General features: G+C 35.6%; 1 protein-coding gene across 1 annotated transcript in view; it reads left to right on the plus strand.

The window, feature by feature from the left end:
- MTTP (microsomal triglyceride transfer protein) overlaps positions 1–23,425 on the plus strand; it is a 47,869-nt gene continuing 24,444 nt past the window's right edge. Inside the window, exons 1-8 of the mRNA XM_010340127.2 lie at positions 1–162; positions 6,369–6,556; positions 7,810–7,953; positions 13,706–13,813; positions 15,324–15,440; positions 15,751–15,890; positions 19,033–19,183; positions 21,320–21,477. Coding sequence (XP_010338429.1) covers positions 102–162; positions 6,369–6,556; positions 7,810–7,953; positions 13,706–13,813; positions 15,324–15,440; positions 15,751–15,890; positions 19,033–19,183; positions 21,320–21,477 — 1,067 coding nt within the window. The 5' untranslated portion in view covers positions 1–101. The remainder of the gene's footprint in view (positions 163–6,368; positions 6,557–7,809; positions 7,954–13,705; positions 13,814–15,323; positions 15,441–15,750; positions 15,891–19,032; positions 19,184–21,319; positions 21,478–23,425) is intronic.

Here is a 23,425-nt window from a genome sequence, read left to right on the forward strand (position 1 = left end):
GTTCTGAAGAGTGTCACTCCCTCACTGGCTGCCATTCGAAGAGTCCACTTCTCAGTGACTCCTAGCTGGGCACTGGATGCAGTTGAGGGTCACTGGTCAGTATGATTCTTCTTGCTGTGCTTTTTCTCTGCTTCATTTCCTCATATTCAGCTTCTGTTAAAGGTAAGTTCGTGTTGCTTTTTGCTAAACTTTAATTTCAATCTTTGGGGTGGGAGGTGGATACATGTGTGTGTTTGCGCGTGTGAATAGTCAAAGAGTTTCTAACTAAACTGTCTTCAAAACAGTGCAATGTTGGAATGTTTGTGAAAGCATGACTGAGTTGAAATGAAAACCAAATTCAAATCCCTACAAACGTTAAGAAAACAGCGGTTTCTTTTAGTTTCAGTTCCTCAGACCAGTGTGTTCTTGCTTCAGTTTCTCATTCATGGTCTGTTTTTAAAAGGAGGAAAAAAGATGCCATCTATTGTTACCTGCTGCTGTTGGTCACACTGAATGCAGCTCCTTCATTTGAATTGTAAATGAGGATTTTTTTTTTAAACCCAGTTCTTAAATTTTCTTCTAGTTGCTTAGCAATGTGACATCAAGAAGAATTAGACCCAATGAAAAAGGCATTTGATTTGCCAAAGAATTATGAATGAAATGGCACAACATGTATTTAATTCTGTTACAATTCAAAAATGATAGAATTCATAGTGAATCAAAGAAAATTAAATTTATTATATAGATTTAAGAAATAAGACATTATCTTTGGAAAAATAATGTTGCTGCTTACAGTTTCTATTTTAAGATGAAATTGATTTAAAAAATTTTAAGATGAAATTGATTTTAAAAATTCATACGAATTAATTCCATTGAAAGGGCAAGAGACAAAGCAAACATTTTGTGAGGAATGATTTCCAAAAACTGTAAGTGTATTAATATAGAATCTTGTTTTAAATCAGCTAGATTCTAAACATCAAATTTCCAAATGCTGTACTAGTAAAATGATCACTTTTTAGAGTTTTTAAAGAAGACACACTATTAAAAACAATTGGTCCAACAACTTAGCATTATAGGGACCAATTTTAAAACCATGTACTCTAAGTAATTGATAGAAAACAATTTACTTCTAAACGTCTAAAACCTGTTAGGGATAAGTGTAGCTTTTGATCTTAAAGTTTGCCTCAGGATTTTTTTGTGTAGAAAATTTTCACATGAGGGAAAAAACCTAATCTACATTATTGGAGCAATAGAGGGCTAAATTTAATCCAATTCACCTAAGCAAATCACACTTTAGGTTCTTGAACTAAATAAAGATAATATTTTCACCAGTTTCTAAAATGCTTACTATTTAAACATACATTCTTACTTGGACAAAAGAAATATTTCAATGAGAAAAAGATTTATAAATTATATCTGACTGAGAGTTGTTATATAGAGTGCTTACTATTTCATCTGCCAAATAAACTGTTGAGTAGTCAAAATACATGTGATTTTAATACCATAGTATCAAACCTAATACCATTTTTGAGAAAAATAATTGAGGCATGGTATTTATCATGAGCTTCTCCTGTTTTCCCATTCTATAAACCAGAAAATTGGGTGATGTTATGTTTTCAAATGTACTTATTAAAGATTTCAATACACACATACACTAGACAATGGCATAATTGGGAAATGGCATATATGAGAAAATGTGGTTTAGAATGTGATAGATAGCTACAGTTTGTTGTGTACAAGCTTAGTGGTACATCTAGATTTTTAAAGCTTGAAGCATATAATTTAGGGGCCACCTTTGAGAAAAGACTATAAAAATACCTTACTATTGCAAAGGTTACTGAAAAAAGATTTGGCAAGTGGATACATTGCTAGGGTCCTCTCCTGGAGTCTTTGGAAGGATTCTGGGCAAGAGAGCTTAAGCTTCATCAGCATCATGGTACAAGTTGCTTATACTGATATCATAAATTAAAAGGACACAGCTTGAGAGCTTCTTTACCTAGATGGAGTAACTTTTTGTATTATGGTATCATGATTTAATGATAGATTCTTTGCTCTTGTAACAACTGACATTAATTAGCAAACTATTTGTAAAGAGTCCACCTTAAAATCAGTCCATTCAAAATTTTGAGATCCCAGGCCTCATTGCCTCAAAACTCACCTCTAAATTACCAATGCAATTGTTTGGTAAATCCTCAGATCTGAGTGGATGTTGAGGGCAGGTTAGGAACTAACAAAAATTGAATGGCAGATTGGAATTCGAAGAGGGTATTAGGATTACGATAGAAGATCTACATGATTTGCTATGTGAACTTCTCAAGACTCAAGTTTTCCCCACTTTTTCTTAATTATACTTTGTAATGGTCAGACTATTTTCAGTGCCTTCTCTGAGTTTTTCTTGTATAGTACTTTAACCTTCTATTTATTTTTGTCACCTTTAAACATGCACACTTCCTTCATTTCCAGTCTTTCTCTCAATCCCTCACCCCATCCTTAATTTTTAGTCCAATTTTATTGATTATCTTCCAGTTCCTTGTTGTTCTTACCCTTCATCCTATTTTTTTTTACTTCTGACCTTTAAATTTTCTGTTGGGTTCATAAATGTCGTTACCTATCACCCTTATCATCATTGCACATCTCTTCAAACCTCACCATTAATTTTTCTCTGCTTTGTCTTCTTGATTAAGCCAGTTATCAGTTTCTGTACTCATATAAATCTGACACTTGAGTATTGAAAATGTTTCTTGAAGATTCAAAACTAACAGTTTTGTTGTTTTTAAGTCATTTAAAAATTCCAAATGCACTTAAAGGGCAAATTACAGAGATTCTGATTTTTTTCAGCTAATATTTATTTCTGTTTTGGTTTTATATAATATTAGTTATCAAAAATATTATTATAGATACTCTGAAGAGCAATATCCTACAAAAGGAATTAAGTCGACAATGTAAATGGGACATGCCCCAATGCCCAGTGTTGCCAAATCTCTGCAAAACATAAGCAGGGAAATACTTATCAAAAAGGAAAGTATTAGAGGAATGACACTGTAGCACAGTCCACGTCTTTGAACGATTTTAGGCTTTATCTCCAGTTGAAAGAGGTAGAAAACAGCTTGGAGGGAAAAAGACCCATTCTTTCCTGTGCTTTACAATTTCCAAATCATAGTCAAAAATTGATTTATTATATGGCCAGTAAAGTAGAGGTAAGAAAAAAAAGTGAATAAGGTAATAGTCTGGAAAGCTATGGAATTTAAGAAGGTAACTACCTTCCTACAAATTTTTCATAGTTATTTTAATCCGAAGACACCTTAATGTAGTCCACAAAACTTGGATTTTGGTAAATTTAAACATCAAATCTGCATTATATTTACTATATTGGGTTGAACTTGGAGGCAACTTCTATCTGTAATCACAAAATGCTTACTATTCAGAATTGCTCTGAGGATTAGATAAGACAGCATGTATTTCCTTTACGCCCTATGTGGAATTTGATAGGTGTCATAAAAAGAAGGCTTCCTGACCAAAATATTTTTCCTGACCAGAAAGCCAGTGTTTGACACTGCTATAGAGTCTCTATTTAAAATGCAGAAGAGTTAGAGATAGGAGGGAATCCCAGCCTTCATCCCCTTGAAGGATTTTCCTGCCTCTCTTTGCCTTCTGTATCTCACACCTCAGCTTCTGCCTGACCTGGAGTTTGGACACAGCTTGGTTTTGTGTATACACATTTAAATCCTTTCATACTTCCTTCTCCAGACTCTTTTGATTCCTGTGAAAATCCTTATCTCTTTTCTTTGAAGGTATGATAGATTATGTGACTTCACTACTCAAAACTCTCCAGCAGCATCCCATTTCACTCAAACTCCCCAAATTTTCCTGCCACCCATAGGTACCTCCTTGACCTCATGTCCTTCACTGTGTCTTCTACTCAGTTCCTGCCTGTTTGGTCTCCCTGCTCTTCCTCATTAGTGCAGGAGCCCTCCTCAGGGCCTTTGCACTTGCTGTTTTCTCTGTGAGGGAAAGGGGTAGAAAGGGTAGGAGCTGGAGGAGGGGAATGCCCTTCCCACAGGTATCAGTGTGGCTTAATGAAAATTTTGGCCCAAAATGTCACCTTTCCACACAGATGTTTTTCCCTCAGCATCTCCATTCCCTTTCCTGCTTCAGTTTTCTTCATGAGCACTTCTAACATACTGTATAACTTGCTTGTGTGTGCATTTTTAAATTGTCCTTCTTCATCGAATTTAAATGTAAACTCCACGAGGGTAGAATATTTGTCTGATGGCTGGATGTGGTGGCTCATGCCTGTAATTGCAGCACTTTGGGAGGCCAAGGTTGGCAGATTGCTTGAGCTCAGGAGTTCAAGACCAACATGGCCAACAAGGCAAAACCCTGTCTCTACAAAAATATAAAAATTAACTGGGCTTAGTGGCATAAGCCTGTGATTTCTACTACTCAGAAGGCTGAGGTTGGGAGGATCAACTGAGCCTGGAGATGAAGGTTGCAGTGAGCTGAGGTTGCATGACTGCACTCCAGCCTGGGTGACAGAGTGAGACCCTGTCTCAAAAAAAAAAAAAAAAAAAAAAAAAAAAGAAAAGAAAAGAAAGAAAGAAGAAACTTTCTCTGCTTGTTAACTGGTGTAACTCTAGAGCCTTAAAAAGTGCTTACTATTCAACAGGTACTCAGTATATCCTAGTTAAATGAATGAATAAATTCCTAGCTAACTGCCTAGGAATGGAAAAGAATTCAACCTAAAGTTTTAGAAATATATATTATAGGTAAGAACATCATCTTTAGAGAAAGACAACTTGTATTAAAATCATGTCTCCAACTGGACACGGTCACTCACACCTGTAATCCCAGCACTTTGGGAGGCCAAGGTGGGTGGATTACCTGAAGTCAGGAGTTCAAGACCAGCCTGGCCAACATGGTAAAACCCTGTCTCTACTAAAAATACAAAAATTAGCCGGGTGTGGTGGCACATGCTTGTAATCCCAGCTACTCAGGAGGCTGAGGCAAGAGAATTGCTTGAATCCATAATGCAGAAGTTGCAGTAAGCCAAGATAACACCATTGCACTACAGCTGGCTGACAGAGTAAGATTCTGTCTCAAAAAAAAAAAAAAGAAAGAAAGTCATGTTTCCATGATGAATTGCCTGGGTTACATTAGGTAAATTACATAGTTTCTGTATCCCCTCAGTTTCTTCACCTAAAAAGTGAGACTAAGAATGGTGTCTACCTCATTAGATTTTTATTAGGATTAAATAAGTTAATACACATAACATGCAGATGATGTATTTTTGACCACCATTTCCTCTGGGCAAGTATGTGCTGTTGTAGGTAGGAGAGACAGTGAGCAGATTGTTACTGTGTAGGTGGGTAAGGACGTTTCAGAGGTTTTCTTAATTTTTTCGTATTGCAAAGTAGTTTATGCTGTCACCTTTCTTGGCTGCTTTCCTTCTGGTCTAGTCACCCCAAACCCCTTTTCTGTATCTCTCCCCATATATATATTTCCTGAGAGAAAAAAGATTTTGCTTGCCTATTACAAGAATAAGGCAAACTGAAGTCTTTTTAAACTATCTCCTAAGAGACATAGATAGAAAATATACAAAAGGAAAAAACTTTATGTGACCATAAGTCATCCCTGGGAAAGACTTGCTCCTTGGCATTTCTTTGGGTTAGATAAACCGAAATGGATAGTGTGTGAACTCATTTATACATCAGTTTTCTTGCCTCACTGTACAGATTTGTATACTATTTGATCTTTTTAAATTACCCCATGCCAAATTTAAGCCTGCCCTAAGATTTCATGTAATGAAACATTATTTTGTTTGGGCACAGCTAATTTAAAGTTACATATGTGCAACCCTGAGATGTACCTTTGTACTAAAAGTTTGCTAATTACATTAATAGAGTACATTAACTGAAGAGATGTTTCTTAAATATGAAAAATATCCAAATTAAAGAACTTCCTTCTAACCTCTAAAATTACTTTGGAATTGATCTGCTTGCATTTAAATAATATGTTAATTACAAATGGCTCATATTAAATTTATAAAGCAATTCCTGGTGGGTCCTCTACTTGAGATCATATTCATATAATTATGAAAAATACAATGGCATTTAAACAAACAAAAAAATCTATAGTTTAACCATGGCACTATCTGATAATTGATTTGGAAAGCAAACTAAGGTTCTCTGAAATGAGATCTTGTTTGTTTGTTTGTTTGTTTATCTTTGTTTTTCAAACCAACGATTTCAGCAGATGTGTTAGAACCGTGTTTGAATCCGTGAATATTTACCAAGCTTCCCGAGCCCCACTGTGGTAGAGGAATACACTGATGGTGAGACAGCATGCTCCCTTAAAATGAAAACTTGATATGTGTCACTGTATTTATGCAGGTCACACAACGGGTCTCTCATTAAATAATGACCGGCTATACAAGCTCACGTACTCCACTGAAGTTCTTCTTGATCGGGGCAAAGGAAAACTGCAAGACAATGTGGGCTACCGCATTTCCTCCAACGTGGATGTGGCATTACTGTGGAGGAATCCTGATGGTGATGATGACCAACTGATCCAAATCACGGTGGGCATTTTCTACCAGATAAATGCAAAGATTAGTTGTCAGCAGTTTTTGAGAGGTGTACCATTTGACAGCACTTGTTTTGAATTCTTGATTATACATCCGTTTAGTTTGTTATCTATCACTAAAATAAGCAGACCTATGTATTTGAAGGTTTTGATGAAGAAAAGTGAACTGAGCTTTCCAAATTGTTGAAACAGACAAAAGAAAGTATATATTGGTAACCAACCAGAGTATGGTGTTCAATTCTATGCTAGAGTCTTTTCAAAATGTTCTGGGAGAGAAGGGTCAAGAATCCATGTTGTATGAATAACAGTTGAGACTGCTCTAACTCGAGGGGATCAGTTAGGAGCTTCCTGCATTCCTTGATAAAACAGGTGGAATTTCTGAAGAAAGAGTAAACCTACTCTATATTCTTCCTGAGGATGGAAGCAAGCACTCCCCTGGACAACAACGTTTGATCAGTTAAAATGGTTTAGATTTATGTGTTCAGAAAGGAGGCCAAATTAGAAGGTCTGTGGGACTTTTCCAATTGTAATATATGGCGATTCCCTTATTTGCTTCTCAAGAACCTAAAGGTAATAGATTCCTTTAGTAAAGTCAGTTATTCTTCTGCATCTTAGTGTGAAATAGACACATAGGACAAAGTACTTAGAACAAGTGTCCTTTATAATGAAATGTCATAGCAATACATTTACAAGGGGTCTTTGCTTCTTTGGATGTCTCTAATTGCTGTTGTGTTTTCCAAGTTGGTGCAAAGCATCAGCATTCATCTCTCTGAGCCATTTCTCAGTATAACAGTAAACTATTCTCCAGAAAACATTATATTCCTCCTTATTCAATAATTAGACTTTATTTTTACTCATACAGATGAGGTAGAATGGGGCAGGGTTTCTTTCCAACAAGTGGCAAAGAAAGTGAAGTGATCAGGCAGACTGCAACCACATAAAACAAATGAAAAGTGGCAATGATAGGAAAGAACCACATTCAAGTCACAGTTATTTTAAGACTAAAGTCACAGAGTTCTTTAAGTATTGCTATTTTGGCCTTATTAAAAAAAAAACTAGTTTTTAAATACCTTCTCCATTCTTTTAAAGTGAGTGGCAAAGTCCTATAAATCTGAACTGAAAAATGACAGAAGAAATTTTGGCCAACTCTGTCTGTTCCTTTACCATTTTATGTTCTGAGATAACTGTGATGAAGACAGACATAGGAAGTTTTTTTTTTTTAAAACAGATTTCTTTCTATTACTCCAGATGAAGGACGTAAATGTTGAAAATGTGAATCAGCAGAGAGGAGAGAAGAGCATCTTCAAGGGAAAAAGTCCACCTAAAATCATAGGAAAGGAAAACTTGGAAGCTCTGCAAAGACCTATGCTCCTTCATCTAATCCATGGAAAGGTAAAGAGGCATTAAGGTTCCAATCTTTTACTCCAACTTCATGTTTTTCTTCCCTGTAGTAGATATTATTTTGAGGTAATCACATTATAACTATGTTTATGGTGAATGGAATTTTTTCAAGAACTAAAGACGTGAGGTTGTAAATTAAATGTTTCCAAACTAAATAGATGCCCTGAGTTCCCTTATATTTATTAGCCAATTTGTTTCCTATTTTTCTGGAAGTCTTTATAGTAGAATCAAGTATTTATTTATTGATGAGAGGCACTATTAAAAGGTAGATTTCTTTCAAGTTATAAAGGATTACAAAGAGAATGTAACAAAGCAAGTCAACACAACATGATTGGATAAATTCAGGAAAGGAGACAAATTATGAGACTGAAATGATCTAACTGAGATTAGTAATATTGATTTGTTATGAGATTATTAATATCTGGCTAAAGTACAAGGTTAAAGCTTAAGGGTACAAGAAGTCTAAAGTAGAGTTTTTTTTTAAAGCTTTTAGAAATTATTTTAAAAATATGACATAGAAAAGCATTTTATATGTTAAAATAATGAGCACTTTATAATATCTATTTGAAAATCTGTTTTAAAAATTCTATAAGTATGCATTCCTTATGGCTTGATTCTAGTAAATTAAAATAGTCTTAATAAATTTGGAATTGAGAAACAGTTGTGATCAGTGAATTATTAGGCGTTACATATGTGGGTTTATGAAAATTACAGATAGTGTGTTGACATACATAAAAATGTGTCAATAAAGATGAGAGCTCAATTTTAGAAACAAAAGCAGGAAAACAGAAAGGAACATTATAGTTCTAACTGTACATCTCTAAACTTTAACTTTATAAATTCAAAATAAAGATAAACTGATATTTATCAGTATACTGATAAAGTAATACTTTATTTATTTTCAACTAAAGTATTTGAAAACAAATACTTTGGACATTTCAGACATGTATATTGCTAATCATGATGCACATTTTTATGTGAAGTACAAAAAATGAACTCACAAGAAATCTTGTGTTTTCACCTCTCCTACAACCAAATATGAATCACTATCTTCAAGAATGCTTTCTCTTTCTTCTCCACTTATCAGAATACTTGCCATGTTTCTGCCTGCTCACATGGCACTTCTGTCATAAAGTTTACACCCTTCCAGCCAGCTGGAAATAACCATCACTCTTCAAAATACTCTTAGCACTTTGCAGCTCACTCAGGACCCTTATCACTTTCTTTTTGGTCATTTGTGTTCATTGCTAGATTTTGGGTTTTGGATAGAAAAAAATTCCAATTCCTCTTTGTATTTCAGCCTCTCCCCCTCACGTCCATGCTCTTCCACTTCCTCCTTCCCCAAAGCACCCAGAACCATGCCTTGCACTGAGTATTTTATGAAGCCTTTCTCAATATCTTTACAAACCCCTGAGCCTATTTCTATCAAAGTATTTATCACAGTGTATTGTTATTTGCTTTTTATGTCTTGGTTCTCCACATTCAGAGTAAGTTTCTCATGGGCAGAGCTGTAGCTTTGTCTGTTCAGCAGCTTGCTCATAGCGGGGACTCAATATAGATGCTTCTAAAATAAGTAATAAACGAATAAGATTATATGGAGCTCAACTGAATTGAACTTTGAGAAAGGTTTTACTTATTGTTTACCTAATAATAGCTAAAATGTACTGAGCACTTACTGTGTGCTAGGCGCTGACAAAAAGCATTGTACAAATTGTCTCTTTTATTCTCATAATGGCCCTAAGCAGTAAATAGGGCTGTCTTATCACCTTCTTATGATAGATGAGAAACCAAAGTTAAGAGAAGTTAGGAAATTTGCCTGTGGTCATACAACTGGTAGGTGGTAGAGTTGGGATTTGAAACAGAGCCTATGCTCAAACTTCTATGTCTACTGTCTTCCAGCTGGAAAGTGTTTGGAGATATGCCTGCCTCTTTGGTTGACTTATAGTGTTCTTTATTTATATCATGAGATCAGTTGGTTTATTTGATTTTCATGTGGCTCAATTTTGTTAACCCCATGAAATACTGTTATTTTCTTCTCTGAGCTTCCAATGTGGCAAGACACTTGAGTTCATAGACATTATTTGCATTTATAGTCTTAATGACAATCAATCATTTTATAGCTCCTTTGGTAGCAGCTGAGTACAAAGTCTTCTGATACACACATGAAAGGACTCAGTACCCTCACTGTTCAAAGGCTAGGACGGAACTGCCACATCATTATTTTAGTAATGCCAATGGGCCAATTCTAGAGGAGCTATGATTTGTGATGATTTACTGTAACCACGGGTTAAAGTACGTCACCGTATCTTTCAAGTGTATAGGAGAGTATTTGTTGGAAAATACTTAACAATGGAGACTAAGAAGCCAACAGGAAGTTTCGGCCAGGTCACTGTCAGAAAGATCATTAAAATATCATTTCAGTTTACTATAAGAGAAATTCTGGACAGACAGAGTAAACTATAGATGGGCTATTTTCTTAGAGAGAATTTTCTACTGCAGGCTCAAATTAAGTTTTGTTCCCTGAAGTTTCTGTGCTTTCAAGAATGCTCATCAGCATGTAATTTTTGTCCTTCCAGAACTCCCCCTCTCTCCCTTTCGCATCTGAGGCTTTCGTATTTACATTTTAAAAGAGAGTCCATCAAAATGCTTAGATACATATTCATTGCACATCTTTTTTCCATGCCCACTCATCTTCCCTACATAAATGGGCATGACTCTAGTTTTGTCTACAAATCATTAAGTTGGAAGCATGACAGTTATCTGATTAAGTTGATTAACGCTGACGAGTGAAAGATACCTCAAGTTATACCATGGATTCTTTTTTTGGCCTGAAATGCTAATTCAGTTAACTGGATAATTACCAGATTTCCATTTCTGGTTTTGGCTTTGTGTTGATTAAGTTAACTGCATGACTGCTGAGTCGGACCTTTATTTTGTTTTGTTTCCAGGTATTGATTTGCTCTCTAATTCAACATGGCTCTTGTATATACACTGAACTGCCAAAAGAAGTGTGACACTTTGAAAGCTCTTCTGAAACTTGTTATATATTTCCTTACTTGTTTGTTCTCCAATGTGTCATTTCCTAGCTATGATCTATCTTAATAGATATCAAAGATAAAATGACTAATCCCTGTTTGCTGGGATTCTTTTTATTATTTTTACTGTTTGGCCACTTAATGGAATTTTGTCTCCGCTTATTCTTAAAATATATATAAAGGAAGGTGTGGAGAAAGGCATCTTCTTGCTAAGGAAAATATGAATGATGCCTACTGATTTCAAGAGGAAACTGGCCCCTCATATTTGGCTGAAAGAGGCACTGCACCTCCTTCCCAGCCATCTTACCAGTCTCCCTCTAGATGTGGTTTCCTTGGATTAAAGATTTTGTTTGTAACCAGGACGTACAGTACCTGCTGCTGCTCTTTGGAAGCTCTGAGGACTGGGAATTCAGATAAGAGCCCTGTGCTCTTGAATGTTCAGAACGAATTTCAATGCTGAATGAAGTAATCAGCTTTATGGACTGAGTATAATAAAACTTAACTCAGTCCCTGTTGTGAAATAATGAATTTAAGATTATTGCTGTGACCGCTGTGTGGCTTGAACTGCAAAATTCTGACTTCATACTATCATTTTTTAAAGGATTACAAGGCATCTCAATTCTAACAGTTTTGACATTTAGCTGGTATGGATATCAGTAGTATCTTCACTTTGGATCTCATCAACCTGCACTAAAAAAACAGAATTTAGGCCCTAGAAGTACCAGTCATATAAAAGAAAAAGAGATGCGTCCATTTTTCTAGTTCTGGGGAAGCAATAAAAACTAGTAGGATGAAAAAAAATTATGTGCGTCTTACAGTTTATATCTTTCTGCCTGCTAGGAGGGGAAAAAAGGCTCTAACACCATTTTCTAAGGAATCCAGAGGTCAATATCAAAACTTGATCCATAGCAGTGGTTCAGTAACAGATAAGCACTTAACCTTACGCATAGTCCAAAGATTAAATCCAAGAACTGGCTTTCCTTACATTTTAGGTAAAACTTTAAAAATAGTTCAGATACATTGTGTAACCTGGAAGGAAAGTGACATAGTGGTGACAATACTGGTATTTTTCCCACTTAGGAGATCATCTTGCTTTCTAAAGTCTTCAAGATTCGTACCAAAAAGACGTGGGCCATATAGACGTGTGTATTGCCACTGAGTAAACACTCCTGACTATTTTGGAGCAATCTAGTTATGAACTTCTAATATTCATGATATCTGGAAATATACTTTCAAGTATTTGAAAAGGAAATTACATTGTGATTATTAAAAGAAAGGAGATATAGTTTACAAAATAGAACTTCTGAAACTTAGGCTTGGGTCTGAGATATTGCCAGTGATTTGTTTGAGAATATGATATTGTGAATTTTCAGACACTGAGGTCATTATTCCAGTTCCTTTCTAAGCTGGACAAACACTATTCCAACATTTATAGGTTAGTCCAGTGTAATGACTAAAACTGATTGCCAGATAACTTAGCCTAGTAAATTCATCACTAGGCAGAGTATATGTAGAAAGTAAAAATAGAGATTTGAGACACTTGTTTGGTTAACTCAGGCATTTTATTCTCTTCTTCTAAAACACAAGAGAGTTTTTATGTACGCTAAATTATTGAGCTTGGTATTATTTGGATTCATTGCATAATTACTGAGCTTTATGTTTTACTTGAGAAACTATGGTTGGTTTTAAAAAGTACTAGGAAGGCATTCAGGATATTTCTGGTAGAAGCGCTCAGCTATAATTGTCATAGACCTTAGGAATTTTTACAGGGGATACATATCTATCCTCTATTTCTAAATTGTGTGATGCATTTGAAGTCTACAGGGTGAAAACCAACAAGCTACTTTCTAGAAAATTCACTTTGTAATTTTATCCTTATTTTTTAAACATGGGTTAAATGATCAAAATGGCATAAGACACTGTTATCATCTCTGTGCCTATAAATATCAAGGGTGATAAAACAAAGCTAAGTGGTTTACTATTCCTGCCAAATCACAGTCACCCTCCTCATTTCAACCTCCTTTCTCTGCCTTCTGGCCTTCTGATGGGAACCTCAAAGCAGTGCCTGGGGCAGATTATGCAGCAGTCGCAATCTCAACCTCAAATTTTCCAACCTTCTGTATGTATTTGTATGTGTATATATATATTTTACCCAATACCCACATAAACACTCCAGAGAGTGAGGAACAGTGCCCCCATGAAATGTTGACCATGGGTATTATGGCCATGCCTAGAGCCTTTCGATAGCCCGTAGAGGCTATGCCATCTCGAGAATCTCAAAGGTAGTGATTGCCATTTTCGTCCATGAACCTTTTAAATTTTAAACCTTAGTTATTTTTTGTTTCAAGTTTGGTTACAGGTAGAGAACATGCTGACATGTTCAAACAGAATGTTTATCATTTCTCTTCCTTGGGCAATCCTTGTTTTCATGAGGCTCCCACCCTATATCAGTGCTCTTTCCCGGTGCTGTACCCATTGTGCATGGAGCCTTCATTATCAATCTCCCTAAACTTCATATTCTGATGGTTGCATAGATTTAAATAATTTCTTTTCACAAAAAGGAAATTGCAGAATTGGAGTGTCAGATCTCTTTCTTCCAGGATTAATACAGGTAAGGATCTGAACTTGCCTGATGCTTATTCAACTAATCTGATAAATTATGCATTTTCTCTTCATTTATGTTTTTTCTATTTCCCTTTCCCTACCAGGTCAAAGAGTTCTACTCATATCAAAATGAGCCAGTGGCCATAGAAAATATCAAGAGAGGCCTGGCTAGCCTATTTCAGACACAGTTAAGCTCTGGAACCACCAGTGAGGTACTTACCAATATTATTAAAAATTCAGCATCTCAATAAAGTTTGTAAAGATTCCTACTTACACAATTTCAGAAGAGTTACTAATAAGGTAATGCTCAGAAAAGGTGAGTTGTGTAGTAAAGTCTCATTTACATGTGAAACAATTGCCATTTACCCCAGTGTTTTGTCAATCAATTACAAGATAGAGAGAATTAGAATTATTCATACTAAAGGAACTTAGTGGGGATCCTTCCAGTGGTTCCCAGACATCACTATACCATGGAGGGGCTTGTTACAAATGTAGATTCCCTATATTCATCCCAGAGATTCTGATTCAGTAGAACAGGGATGACCTGAACATCTGTATATGTATATATATATATGTATTGAGATGAAGTCTCATTCTGTGGCCCAGGCTGGAATGCAGTGGTGCAATCTCAACTCACTGCAACCTCCACCTCCCAGGTTCAAGCAATTCTCTTGCCTCAGCCTCCCAAGTAGCTGGGATTACAGGCATGTGCCACCACACCCAGCTAATTTTTGTATTTTTAGTAGAGACAGGGTTTCAGCATGTTGGCCAGGCTGGCCTTGAACTCCTGACCTCAGATGACCCACCCACCTTGGCCTCCCAAAGTGCTGGAATTACAGGCATGAGCCACCGTGCTTGGCCCAACATCTATATTTTAATAGTCTTCCTGGATTATTTGGATGCATTTTCAATGTGGGGAACCACTGGTCTTTACAAACATTGTTCATTTTACAAAAGAAGAAACTAGAGAAGTTAGGTGGATCTTCCAGTATCACACCTGGAGTCAAGGCTGGATGGAGTCCAAGTTTCTTAGTCTGAATTCAACAAGCCCATAAGTGGGTAAAAAATATGATGGTAGGGTCAGACCAAAAGAATACTGGTTAGCTTGCTAGAAAAGAGACTTCTGCCTCTGTGATGCTGGCAGAGGCCCCAGTAAAAAGCTTAGAGAAGCTAGACAGAGCCTGCATTGGATACATTTGCCTAAACTCAAACTGATGATGTAACTAATGATGATTTGAGTTAATCCCACAGGATTTTCAGAATTTCTAATCATACTCAGCTAGTAGAAGTTACACACACACACACACACACACACACACACACACACAGAGAGAGAGAGAGAGAGAGAGAGAGAGAGAGAGAGAGAGAATTTAGATACAGTATTAACAATCAACTCCTTTGCCACAGAATTATCCATTTATCAAAGGTTTCAATTATTACCAGGCCATTTGTCTAATTCTAATTGGATTTAGAGAGAAGTAGGAAATCCCACATTATTCCTGAAAAACATGAGAACGCACTAGTAAGACTCAACCAAAAAGAATAGGAAGGACTCAATGAACTACTGGAAACCTTGTTCCTGTCTTTGCATCTTATCATCCTGGGGGAGAAAAAATCATCCCTTATGGCATATTAGAGACCTCAATTTTCAAGCCACATCTCATTAGAAATCAAATGGCCAACAAGGAATCCCAAGCATTATGCCCTTGCCTTTCTTTTTAGGTAGATATCTCTGGAAATTGTAAAGTGACCTACCAGGCTCATCAAGACAAAGTGATCAAAATTAAGGCCTTGGATTCATGCAAAATAGAGAGGTCTGGATTTACGACCCCAAATCAGGTATGATAGATGTCACTTTCTTTGAGGCATTCAAATAATTACATTTTGTAGAGATTAATTTAGTATAATAGGAGAATAAAGTAGAAATATAATTTCTACATTTATAATTTTTAGTTTAGGCTGTAAATTCACATAAATGAAATGAATAGACTCATTTAAATGTTTTGTAAGTATTGGTGATAAGGGATGGGTGTAATGGGGAAGCTCTTCTGTAGACTGAAAGATAGTTTGCTATTTGACTTGATTTGATAATTTAAAAGATGGCTATAATTAAAAAGATTGTTATAAAGACGGCTATTTATTCATTTAGGTCTTGGGCGTCAGTTCAAAAGCTACATCTGTCACTACCTATAAGATAGAAGACAGCTTTGTTATAGCTGTGCTTGCAGAAGAAATACATGCTTTTGGGCTGAATTTCCTACGAACCATTACAGGGAAAATAGTATCAAAGTAAGATAATGCTAAAATTTTTATTTTCTTTGCTATTCTTTGTTATATTGTTAAACTTGATTTGTAAATTGATCTGTGTGTGTGTGTGTGTGTGTATGTGTACACAGTCATTCATTGCTCAACAATGGGAATAATTTCTGAGAAATGCATTGTTAGGCAATTTCGTCATTGTGCAAACATCATCGAGTGTACATAGACAAACACACACCTACATTATATGTTATAGCCTATTGCTCCTAAGCTACAAACCTGTATAGCATATTGCTATACTGCATACTGTAGATAATTAAACACAATGGTAAGTTTTTGTGTATCTAAACATAGAAAAAGTCAGCAAAGAAAGTACAGTATAAAAGATACTATATAGGTATACCTTTATTCCTTAACAGGTACATAAATGAAATCTGCAGGAGTGAAAGTTGCTCTGAGTGAATCACCAAAGGAGCAGTGAGTGAATGTGATGGACTAGGACATCACTGTACATTATTATAGACTTTATAACAGGCGTCCCCAAACTTTTTACACAGGGGGCCAGTTCACTGTTCCTCAGACCGTTGGAGGGCCGCCACATACTGTGCTCCTCTCACTGACCACCAATGAAAGAGGTACCCCTTCCTGAAGTGCGGCGGGGGGCCGGATAAATGGCCTAAGGGGGCCGCATGCGACCCGCGGGCCGTAGTTTGGGGACGCCTGGTTTATAAACACTGTACACTTATGCTACACTGAATTTCTGGAAATCATTTTTCCTCAATCATAAATTAGCTTACTGTAACTTTTTTACTTTAAAAACTTTTTAATTTTTGTTAGCCTTTTGACTTCTCTGTAATAACACATAGTTTAAAACACATCATACAGATGTACAAAAATATTTTTTCTTTAAGTCCTTATTCTATAAGATTTTTTCTATTTTTTAAATGTTTTATTTTTATTTTTTACTTTTTAAAATTTCTTGTTAAAAGTTAAGACATAAACATATATGTTAGCCTAGGCCTACACAAGGTCAGTATCATCAATATCGCTGTTTTCCTCCAGTAGAAGGCACTTACAACCTCCACATCTTGTCTCACTGGAAGGTCTTCAGGTGCAGTAACACACATGGCTCTGTCACCTCCTATGATAACAATGCTCTCTTCTGAAATACCTCCTGAAGGACCTGCCTGAGGCTGTTTTACAGTTAATATTTTTAATAAGTAGAAGGAATACACTCTAAAATAATAATAAAATGTATGGTATAATAAATAAATCAGTAATAGTCATTTATCATCATTATTAAATACTATGTAGTATAAGTAACTACATGTGCTATACTTTTATATAACGGTAGCATAGTAGGTATGTTTCCACCAGCATCGCCAGACACGTGTGAGTAATTCTTTGCACTATGATGCTAGGACAGCTGTGATATCACTAGGCAAGAGGAATGTTTCCGCTTCATAGTCTTATGGGACCGCCTTCATATATGGGTCTGTTATTGACCAAAACATCCTTATGCAGCACATGACTGTATTTATTATGCTTTCCCATTTCAACTGTAAGCTCCTTGAAAACAGCGATTATATCTTGTTCATCTTTATTTATTACATCATCTATAATAATTCATGCTATATGGTAAATAACTACTTTTTAAATGAAATTTTATTAAAAATCAATTATTTACTGAATAGAATTTAAGTTTTAAAAAGACAAAATACTTGATTCATTATAGATCGTTTTCTAATTTCTCTGTCAGATGTTTTTAATGTTAAGTTAAAAAGTGGTAGCATTTGTAATTTTTCTCTTGAGTTTTTTAAAAACAATGTTGTTAAAAAGCATAAAAACTTCCATAGTAAAGAGATGTGAAAAAATTTTTGATGTGACATATGCAACTTAAATATTTAGGCCTATTTTTCAATTGAAGACCCTTCCTCTGGACAGTATTGTTCTAACAGGGTTAAGAACTAGAATTTTAAATATAAGAGTTTCTGTTATTTTCAGATTTTAATTCAGAAAACAATATTTTCTAGCAGTGAATGTATTATACCTTATGCTATTGCTTCTCAAAAAAATTCTCTGGAGTAGCTCTAATATTAACACCAAATGTATGCAAAATATTAGTAAAAAGTACCTCATTAAAATGCTTGAAATTTTATAGAAGTCTCATCTGGAGTAGGATTTTGCATTCTACTGCATACTACTGGTATATCTATAGTGTTTTCTTATATTTTCTTATAAAATAAATATTTTAAATTACTTATTCGGCATATGAAATTTCCATTGCTATGTAACAAACCATCCAGATTTAGTGGTATAAAATGCAACAATCATGGTATTTTTCTCTGACAAAATTTGCAGGCCTGCCTTGGCCTTGCTAGGCATCTATTATGTAGTTGCAGACAGTTACTGGCTAGAGCTGAAACTATTCAAAGGTTGTTTCCCCATGTATGTGGTGCTTGGGCTGGGAAGACTCAAACAACTGAGGCTCCTTGTGCAATTCTCTGTATTTGTCTGTGGCCTCTCAGCATGGCAGCTTCACATAGCCAGACTTCCTCTGTGGCAGCTTAAGGCTCTGAAGCACATGTTCTGACAGTGTGCCCGAAAAAAGCTGAGTTCTCTTTTAAGACATAGCCTTAGATATCACATGTTACTTCCAGTCTCCTCTATTAGTTGGGGCAGTCAGAGTCCTACCCAGGTTCAAGGAGAGGGATGTAGACCCTACCTTTTGATGACAGACAGGTTCTGGAAGAGTATTTCAGACAAAAATATAGTTGAGACTATTTTTGGAAAATAAGCTTTTCTAGCTGTCTTGGTTAATAAGTAGCACATGTTTGTATTGACGATATTATTTTCAGAAAGCTAGTCTAAATTTGAAAGAGCTGACATCACATATCTTATTCAGCATCCAGGCAAATTTTCTTCCCTGTATACTCTTGACATAATATTTTGAAAATCCAAACTTAAGCTTTCAAATCTTCTAATACAATTGTTGCTCCAGAAAGACTTCCTTATGAGCTTTCCACTACCTCTGGAGATATCACAGTTTGAAAGACATGGCTATATACAATTTGAATAAATTAATGTCTTGTTTGCCAAAAGAATGGCAATTAGTATCTTGTTCACTCAAAAGAATGATTATAATGTAGTATTTCCCTTTGGTGTTATGCAGGCAGAAATTAGAGCTGAAGACGACCGAAGCAGGCCCAAGACTTATGTCTGGAAAGCAAGTTACAGCCATAATCAAAGCAGTTGATTCAAAGTACACAGCCATTTCCATTGTGGGGCAGATCTTCCAGAGCCAGTGTAAAGGATGTCCTTCTGTAAGTGTGAACAAATATGGGAATAATCATGACATCAGACTCTGTTTTCCTTTTGTCTCCAGTGAAAGTATCAGTTCATTTAATGAAGAAAGTTTCTAAAGAACTACCAGCTACCACAGAGTTGTGATGACAGCAGTCTCACAATACACACCTGAGATGGTGCATGATATATCAATAATTAACAAATACTTACCATTCATTTCTCTCAAAAAGCATTATAATTCAAGGACAGCCTTTAATAAGTCACATCTAGAATTCAGGGAGGAAAGAGGGCTTAATGAAGTTAGTGGGAAGCATATGGTATCAAAAACGTCGACAAAGGCTGAACCCTGAACATTCTGTCACATAATAGTGATATGTCCACAGATAACTTACTTTACTGAACTCAGTTTTTGAATATTGCTGTGAGGACTGAAAAAGGATACTAGGATCATTGCCTAAATTAGGAAGCACATTTTTACCCCAATTTCCCCTACAATTGCTGTCAGAAATGTGTTATCTCATCCCTAGGGCAAAGTGTAGATTATCTGTAACATCTTTAATTCAACATAGAAAATTTTCATTTTATTGCATGAATCAGTTATGATAGACAGTCAGAGAAATGACTTACCACCCAGCATTTCCTTATCTTTAATCTCTTGTCAGAAGAGCAAACCCTTGTTTTCATGCTCTGTTTGTAGCTATAGGGAGGTGCTCTTTCCTTCAATATTACTGGTGTTCAGAAAAGTGAAATCATCAAGATGTAATACCATATTTGCTTAAAGTACAAGACAGTAATTCCTTATTAGTTTCTGAAACTGAGTTAGAGGAAAAACGAAACATTTTAAAACACAAAATCATCATTTTCAAACTCTGTTACTTCTTTTACCTGTTTTTTTCCCATATGTCATTTAATGTTCTAATGTAATTTTCTAATATTGTATGAGATAAAAATTATTTAGAAAGGTGGCTAGTGGAACTAATCTTTTCTTAGCTCTGCACTATTAATTTCTCTCCCATAGATATTAAACATGAACCATCTAAGATTTTTGATAATTATTTCTTAATTATTGTAGAAAATGACTTATTTATGTCATTGAGGAATTTGCTTTTGTAAATCCTATTGCAGCTCTTTAAAGCAAAACAAAAACAAAACACTTGAATTCATATTGATATGCTCTCTGCCTTCAAAAACGGCCTAGTAAATTTTTAGCTAAGTACAGCTGGAACTTCACTTGGAATATTCTCTTAAGATTAGATAGCTAAAAGGGACTTGAAAAAGAGAAAAATAAATATCTATTGCTGATTAGACGTAATGAATAGTTTAAAAACTGGCAGCAAGTTGATTGCTATAAAGAGTTAGAGGTCACTGATAGGAGTCCACAAAACTAGGGGGGAAAGTAATAAAGTATGAAAAATAAGTTATTCAGTTTGTTTCAAAGCCAAGAAATGCCATTAATTAGAACTATTTATTAAGTTGCTGCAAAAGTAATTACAGTTTTTGCTATTACTTTTGCAACAACCTAATATTATTTTTTAAAACCACAATAGAATAACTTAGAGTGTGTAAGAATTACCTTTATCTAAATGCTACTCTACAAAACATAGATATAAGCAATGAATAATTTAGACCTTAGCAATAGCAAAACATTGAATTTCATACAAATAAAACAATAAAGAGATAGAATAGGGGGCTCACAGAAAAACTGACTTTCAATGAAGTGTAGGTAAATGAGAAATCTGATGCAATTCTTCAGCCGTTCTAATTATTTTATCTCTGGAATATTTTGCTGTTAATTAAAATTCTGCACAATTTAAATTGCACTGTGGTAGTCAAAGCCTGACCTCAGATACAGTTCCCTTGGGGTAGCCATGAAATGACCTATATACCCAGAAACCAGTTAATTATTGCCCCTGCCTCTTCAAGCTAAATATGAATAGACAAAAACGGTCCTTCTACAAAGGAATGGTACACAAAGTAAATGGCAGTCCCAGGGTGTGATATGGGTAGGAAACTATCAGGTATCTTGAAGTAAGGTACAAAAAGCTGCTTTTGCTTCAGACACAAGGGACATTTTATTCTTTGGAGAACACCCTTTGTAAACGTGAACATTCACAATTATGAGTGGGGTATGAGCCTGCAGCTATGTTTTGCAGCTGTTGGAGCACTGGCAGTCCATCAGGAAATACCTGCAGCCTGACAACCTCTCCAAGGCTGAGGCTGTCAGAAACTTCCTCGCCTTCGTTCAGCACCTCAGGACTGCGAAGAAGGAAGAGATCCTTCAAATCCTAAAGTCGGAAAACAAGGAAGTATTGTAAGTTCCCCAACGTTTGTGTGGGGTTGTCTGCCAGAAACATTTCTGGATTGTTGGTTTTCTGAAGCAAGAAAGATCCCTTTTAAACCAACTGCCCCACCTCCAAAACAATTATTTTGTTGTACTACATTTTCATCGAACAGTTATGCCACCGTGCAGTAATTTAATGGTCACTTGACCAGAAATACAATAGCAGATTTTCAGCAGGGACTTGGAATGAACATGTTGATGTGTTTGTGAGTTTAAATCAGGACTAGATTGATACATAGACAGGTAAAGGCAGGGCTTGGTAGTGACACCGTGGGGCATGTGCTGCTTCGCTGTTTTTGAAATTGTTCTCCTCATGCTGTTAATTGACACCTGAACAGATTTGAGTTGATTTTAAAAACAACAACAAAAACGGTTTGACTTCTTCAGCTGAAAATGTGATTTCACTAAAGAGCCAGTTGAAATTACGTTTTCTGGAGAAAATTGACAACTGAGGCAAATAGTGAAAAGAATCTGGAGAAAATAAATCCATACATTGTTTAGTATTTGTAAAACTATGATCCATTTTACATATGTAATAAACAGAGTTAACTTAATTCTTTCCCAAAAACATTGCATTTGTTTCTAAATACAATGTATTTTTATTTTGTAACACAGAATTTGTATGTATATACAAATTGAGCTTATGATACCAATTATCTTAATTGATGATATAGAACAAGGCCCAATTAATTTGACAAACAGTGAAAAACAGTCATTAACATAATCAAAAGTGGAAATTAGCTAAGTTACCCACACACACACAACAGTAGCAGTCACTGAGTTCAAAGGACAGAATTCCCCAACAGGAGGAAAATTGCAGCTTTTTCTGAAAAGTCTGTTTATACTCAGTTGCATTTATTTACTTGCCTTGAGGACATTAAAAAATTGATAGAAATTCCAAATGACTAATCAAAGTTAGTTATTCTCTTCAAAAATAAATATTTAAACCAGAAATTGAAAAATAAGCAAAATCATAAATTCTCAGGCTCTGTTTTAATTACAGCACGTTAAAATGTATTGGTAGAGGGACTTGTCTTATTTTTTATATGTTTAAGATTCTTCAAAAATTTCACTACTCTGAAAGTACATAGGCAGTCTTAACATTAAAGCCAAATTTACTGAAAATAAAAGTGGAATAATTAGGTAGTTATTTAGCATAGAGATTATACTAAATCTCGGCATTATCTGTATCCTAAAAATCTTAAGGCAGCAATAATTTGGAGGACTGTGTAATGTATTTTCTAAATCAGATTATTTATATAATATTGAATCATATAACATGCAACACACATATGGTACAGTGTAATAGAAAGGATACTAGGATTAACTAAAATCAGAAAATCTAGTTTAAATTCTGACCTCCAATAGCAGTATATCCTTTAAGGAAGTCTTTTTTTTTTTTTTTTTTTTTTTTTTTGAGGCTGAGTTTTGCCCTTGTTTTGCCCTTGTTGCCCAGGCTGGAGTGCAATGGCACTATCTTGGCTCACTGCAACCTCTGCCTTCCAGGTTGAAGCGATTCTCCTGCCTCAGCTTCCTGAGTAGCTGGGATTACAGGCATGCACCACCACGCCCAGCTAATTTTGTATTTTTAGTAGAGACGTGGTTTCTCCATGTTGGTCGGGCTGGTCTCAAACTCCCAACTTCAGGTGATCTACCCGCCTTGGCCTCCCAAAGTGCTGGGATTCAGGCGTAAGCCACTGCACCTGGCCAAGGAAGTCTTTTATATTTAGTTTCTCTGAGCCTCACTTTCAATATCTGTAAAATAGAAATAATAATTCTATTTATTTTAGGATAATGAGAGACAGGGCGGTGGAATGTAACATTTCCCAAAGAGCCTACATTTTGTATCCTTTAATCTGTAGGAAGTTAACAGGTATGCAAAAAGGAAAAGATTCTGTGAGCAACTCAGTCTGCAAAC

Source organism: Saimiri boliviensis, chromosome 3 (genome assembly GCF_048565385.1).
Source record: "Saimiri boliviensis isolate mSaiBol1 chromosome 3, mSaiBol1.pri, whole genome shotgun sequence".
Taxonomy (NCBI): Eukaryota; Metazoa; Chordata; class Mammalia; order Primates; family Cebidae; genus Saimiri; species Saimiri boliviensis.